The 6,000-nt window shown below is 34.0% G+C and overlaps 1 protein-coding gene across 5 annotated transcripts in view; it reads left to right on the forward strand.

The window, feature by feature from the left end:
• The window catches only part of LOC131055371 (methionine aminopeptidase 1D, chloroplastic/mitochondrial), a 195,909-nt gene extending 190,455 nt beyond the window's left edge, over positions 1-5,454 (forward strand). The window contains exons 11-12 of one of the 5 annotated variants that reach the window (XR_009108338.2): positions 3,101-3,184; positions 4,901-5,035. Coding sequence is in view for 3 of the 5 variants with exons in the window: in XM_057989822.2 (XP_057845805.1) it covers positions 4,886-5,049 (164 nt within the window). In the remaining 2 variants the exon portion in view is untranslated. Of the gene's footprint in view, positions 1-2,478; positions 2,909-3,100; positions 3,190-4,885 lie in introns of those variants that run through there. The other 4 variants (XR_009108337.2, XM_057989822.2, XM_057989824.2 and 1 more) reach the window with 4 other exon arrangements.
• The last annotated feature ends 546 nt before the right edge of the window (positions 5,455-6,000 follow it).

The following is a 6,000-nucleotide window of genomic DNA, read 5'->3' on the forward strand; positions in this document are numbered from 1 at the left end:
CCAACAAGACAAAATCACACAGTTTTTGCAAACTAACTAACATGTGCATGACAAATGTTTGCACAAAATACATCAATAAAGAAAATAAAGAAAAGAACACAAACACCTTCTATGTCAAACATATTTTTGGTTGATACAAGATTACATAACCCCTTAGATGCTTTTGTATCAAACTCTTGGATAATAGAAAATGAGTTGTCTTCAAATTGAAGATTACACAAAAGATTAGATAGGTCACCCAAGTAGGTTTACTTTAGATTCAGATGTTAACATGTTTTCGTTTGGTCCCTTGTTCTTCCAACTAATGAGATATTCCTCATACATGTTTTGCTGGAACTTTTTAGCAATTCGCATGCCCAAAATCTATGCAGTCTCATCTCATTGCTTTTTTTGAATGTGTACTTTTGAATCCACCTCTTCTTGCTCCTACGTGCTATCTTTAGGTTTGTGCATGGGACAGCAATAAATATTAGAAACATTGAATGCAAAATCGTACAAGGACAAATCTTGTTGGGTTTAATTTGTTATATGTCCCTCACGATAATCTTTCCTTTCTCAGTTGTGCCATGACTAACTCATTGTCTAAGTCGTTTTTTTCAATGCTCATCTATGCACGTTTTATAATTTGTGTTTCTTTCCTCTAGTTTTTTCTTGACTTGTGCATGGACTTGTTTTGTATGTTTCATGAAGTCTTCATCTTCTACACTTATGCACGTATCTCATGAAGAAAACACACATGCACACACTTATATTGAGAAAGGGGGGAGGGAAAGCGGGGGAGAAGGGAGAGAGTGAATCAATATAAGACCAACCTTTTTAATTTATAATTTTAGCAATCTTAGAACAATGAACAAATAATCCACACAATTTAGATCTAAGAAGAAGGAACACAAGTTGCACACATGATTTACGTGGAAACCCCAGTGGGAGAAAACCACAACAAAATATATTTTTATAAAGAACTTCTTAGAAATTTGTAGGAACCAACCCATAGGAGATAACAATCCTCTCAACTAAGCTCCAACTCAGCAAGAGATTCCAATTTCTTGTGTAAGAGGTTCCACTTATCAGTTTTTCAGTTATTGGAATAGAGTTATTTTATTCAGTTGTAATACAGATTTGGTTTCCTTATCAGTATTTCTTGCTTTTTTCATTGTCAGGGGAGTGATTTGATAGAATTATTGTGATTCTTGCAATCCTTTACTCCGTTTTGTTTTAGCTTTGCAGAAGTAGGATAATTTCACAGTGAATTCAGGTTGTGGGTTGTGTTCACTTGGTTTCCAATTCCTTGTATGTTGTGAGAAATCACTTTTCCTACATGCAAAAGTTGGATAACTTTGAACCTTTTCGCGAAATATTTATGAATTTGATGATCTAACTGATTTGTGAAGTGTATTTCATTCTTTACTGCAGCTGCCATAGTTTTAGTACAGTAGGAAAAACTCCATCATCTCGGTGTATCACCTCCATTAGGATAAGTTTTATTTCGCATGCAAACCTTTTAACCCTTTTCTCACAAAAAACAATTTGTAGGAGATTCATCAAGACAGGAAGCCTGCCTGATCTTCGGAGGTCTACTTTCAAGATAGGCAACCCACATGCCTGAAAGTATTCCCATGTTTCACAGGATTGCTAGGTTTTACACTTAGCATTTTCAGACACAATCCTTCGTGACAACAGTTCTAACCTGAGATCTCGCCAAGTAGAAGGCTCCAACCTTTGAAATGTAGGATGATAATTATGTTGTTGGATCTGCCCTTGATTCGAAGGACTTCAACAATCTGCCTACTGCTTTCTCATAAATTTGCCTTGAGAATCTGCTCCAAAGTCCTCTCTCAGATCTGAAAAGTAATCTTCAAAGGTGTGCTCGCAAATCTGATATATTCCTTCACAGTAAATCTGCACTAAGTCTTCTATAATCTTCACAAAAATATTGTCGTATAACTTGCATTAATTTAGCCTCTAGATGAGATTGAATTAACCTCATAAATCTGCTAACATGCAAGTCTGATTTTTCTTCATAGATCTGCTGTTTCTTTGCTCTTTACCTCTGCTCTTAGCTGGATAGATATTCAATGAACGAGTGAATTCAAATTAACCTCTTAAAACTCTTATTTATGCACCATAATAAATCTTCTCCCAAAGGTCATATCCTTTCAAGGAGGTCAGCCCTGTAGCAATAAACATTTTTATTTATTAATTTCCTTGCTCAAGATGGGCGTTTGAAACAAGGAGGATTGGCGAATATATTAATTAATATGTTATTTGCTCTTTCCATTTCTTTTTGAAGTCATCCTCCTTTAGGGACTCAACATAGCCAAATAAAAATATTTTTTTTACCTTTAATAAATTTGTTATATTGGTAAATCCTGTGTTATGAAGAGGCACGATTGAGCATAATAGAGACACAAAACCAATTGTTATTCCTTAATCAATCTCCATTCATTAATAACTTGAAGTGATGCAATTAACTTGTAGGAAGGACCACGAACAAGAAGGGACATGCCCAGTTTGGGTGAAGAGATGGCACCGCTCCCTATTGGGAGGTATTTAATAAGAACCAAACTCAAACCAGAGATCATCGATTGTGCTTTATATTGTTTCTTATTCCAGTTTGGAAAAGCTCGTGTGAGCAAGGCCAAAGGCCCAATATCGTGTGCATGAAGCCAAGGATTATTCACATCAGACACAGCACTTTATACCTTGCATAATATCATTTCTTGATCTGAAACAGCAGTAACCAATTGTGCATACTATACATTCCAAATTAGATACAACCATTCATATTGCCATTGGCAATATTGACTTCTAGTCCATTGCATATTTATATTGTCTTATTTTAAACAGCTAGTAATTCTGCACTTAGTGCAAATTGATATCAATTCACTTAAGCATAATTTTAATTATTTAAATCAGAGACAGCCAGTGGCTTGATCATTATCATTTATTATATAATTGCTTTCTTATTTCCAAATACATAAGTTTATTGTAAGAATTGGACATTAATTGTCCTGTAATTCATATATTGTTCAATAAGGGACATTACAAGTGGCATCAGAGCATCACATTTTGTGGTTATATTACATTGTTCCTAAAACAGGACGTTACAGATCCTTGATGAGGGCTTAGTGCAGCTGTTATACTCAGATTTGTTAATGTATTCACTACCGTACCTGTGGATTTTGTAAGGTCAGATCCAACCTCTTTTCTCTGTTTTTGCAGCAGCAGGTTAGAGATATAGAAAACAAGTTTATTTTGTGCTGGTCATTGAAAGGGGTTTTCAGATTAGATTTAGATTTTGTACTTACTGCAAAAGAGGTCAGATTTATGCTCTTCTCATTCATATTGTAAGACTGCCTTCTCTATGCATTGAACGTAAACATTATTCAAAACATATTGCAAACTGAAAACTATTGCAAGTATGAAACAAACAAGAAGCCATCAGTAAATTGAATTTTCATGATCAGCAAGTTATTGTTCTTTATCAGTAAATGTAAGTGAACTGTTTGACAAAATATCAGAGAGTGGGAAAGACATTAGAAAAAAAAAAGTTTCACAGCAAACAGGGCAGCAATCTCAAATATTGAATGAGTTTAGGGAAGCACACATCTCATATCAAGGATTTGGCGTACTATATATAGTTGCACAAAATATAGACTCTTGTCTCAGGCAGCAGGCTTCACTTATTCAAATCGTGCAGCTTTTCTCTCTTCAACAAACTTATGATCACAGTGTCCTTCTTCCTTGCAAAGGCTACAATCTAGCTTTCCTTAGATCTTTCTTCTTAGCTAATCTTCATAGAACCTCTTGAATAGCAATAGGGGATCAAATCTAGAAATGACATGAAATTCAAATTTAATATTTTGTCCTACTCTAAAAATTTCAATAGCTCATGAAAGAAACTTTGAAAATCAGTGCTAATGTGGCATCAATTGTCTATTTTCTGTCCCTTTAAAGAATGGGAAGATCAAATCACTGCATGCTCACAGAATCATGATAATTTCCAGCTCAGTTTTAGAAAAACGGATTGCGAGTGGAGATCAAATAATAGCACAGTATAATTATATCTTTCTCTTAAACTGGTTTGGAAGATATCTCCCATACAAATAAGCTACATTTACCAAACTCCACTCCACCCTTAAACATGATAGTCAGAGGCACCATTTAAATAAGTGGATGATGTGTTATAGAAAAGGTCGAACCCTGTGACAGCTTTGTCATCCACAGAAGGAAGATTCTAGCAGACTTAATGGCAATCACCAAAAAATCATATGCAGCTCTGATACTGTATAAGAAATATGGACAAAGTGATAGAAGTGAAATAGAAAATTTTCATACACAAAATAATATTGCTTCTATCTATTTTTCATTCAATACAAATTATATATATATATATATATATGATTTTCACATCCTATATAGGAACCTCCTAACTACTCCCTTTACGTAGATAATCACACAGATTTACAATTATAACCAAAACATAACAAATACTCACAAAAATAAGTAAACTCTAAACAAACTAATAAACTATAACTAAGAGTCTACGACACATAATGATGTAATATTCCTAATAAATTCTGTAAATACTGAATACGAGGTAAGAATCTACTGGTTTTGATTGTGCATGAATTTCTTGAAAGTGAAATTCAAGTACTTTTGTTGAGAAGGTTGCTAGTTATCCTTCTCCAATAGAAGGAGATGTGTTAAGTAAAATTTTGAGTATGTTAAAAGATATTGTATGTTTAAGATATTTTTTAGAAAGATGTTTTGTGTCAATTACATTCAAATTATGCCATATGAGCTATGTATTTTTTCTGTTGATTTCTCAAGCATGACTTATGAATGGGATATTTGTAAGCTTAACAGTTTTTTTAAGAGACAGTTTATGGATCTGCAGAGCCATTGTTGTCACTAGGGAGCATTGAGTATGAGTTGTGGGATGACAATTACACTTTTGTGACTGCTGATGGTAGTCTTTCTGCACAATTTGAACATACACTACTAATCACAAAGACTGGTGTGGAGATTTTGACAAAGTTAAGCTGATTGCTATGGTTCTTCAGATGGTGTTCACGTTAATTTAGCAATTATACATGATTTTGCCCTGCTTGGGAGGTCTGAAAAATCTTTCTATCATATCAAAGAAATTGTTTTTGATGTAAATTGAGGATTGTTATATGTTGCTAGCTTGGTCTCAATTTTTCCTCAAACCTGGAGTGTATTTTGAATCTTTGATTATTAGCATGCCCTGCCAATTATGTTATAAATATAATCTTGTAATTACTGGATTTTGTACCATCTAGGTTATCTATAGCTGCTAGGTTGGTCTATGTTTGCCTATATCAGAAGGGCTTTTTTGGCTTCAAGCAGGCCTCCATATTCGTATGTACTAAATCTACATATTTCTATTATTAATATATTTAGGCCTAGTGCCTTTTGCCAAAAAATAAACTCTTCTAGTGGTGAAGGCATGCACTTTTCAATCTTTTATTTCTCTCAGGAAACAGTTTCTATTCATGGTTAAAAAAGTAATAGCCAAAACCATTCATTATTGTTAGCCACGTGATTTTTATGATTGGATGTGGCATGTTACTTGTAAATAGTTAAATATTGCAACTTTGTCTCTCACTCAAGTTACATCTAGTGGAGTTGGGTCTTTTCCTTGCCATACTAGCTATTCTTAATCCATCATTTGGTTCAAGTTTGCAAGTGATGAAGGACTCTCACTTGTAGACATGAAACAACATATGTGCAACTTAAACTTGCCTCCATCCATATTGTTTGGTAATTGCTGACTAAGATGATCATTTTCCATGAAAATACGTGCATCCTACCATTGAAAAGAATAGTTTGCAATTATATCTGACCAGCATAGTTACTTTTACTAAACTTCTTTTAGCCTCTTTTAAATGTAAGACACTTTTCACTCCCTCTTGCTTTCAGATATATCCCTTAGTGGTTATTCAAAGTCGTTGGACAAACGATATGGGTAATTTA

The sequence above is a fragment of the Cryptomeria japonica genome, chromosome 1, assembly GCF_030272615.1.
Source record: "Cryptomeria japonica chromosome 1, Sugi_1.0, whole genome shotgun sequence".
Lineage (NCBI taxonomy): Eukaryota > Viridiplantae > Streptophyta > Pinopsida > Cupressales > Cupressaceae > Cryptomeria > Cryptomeria japonica.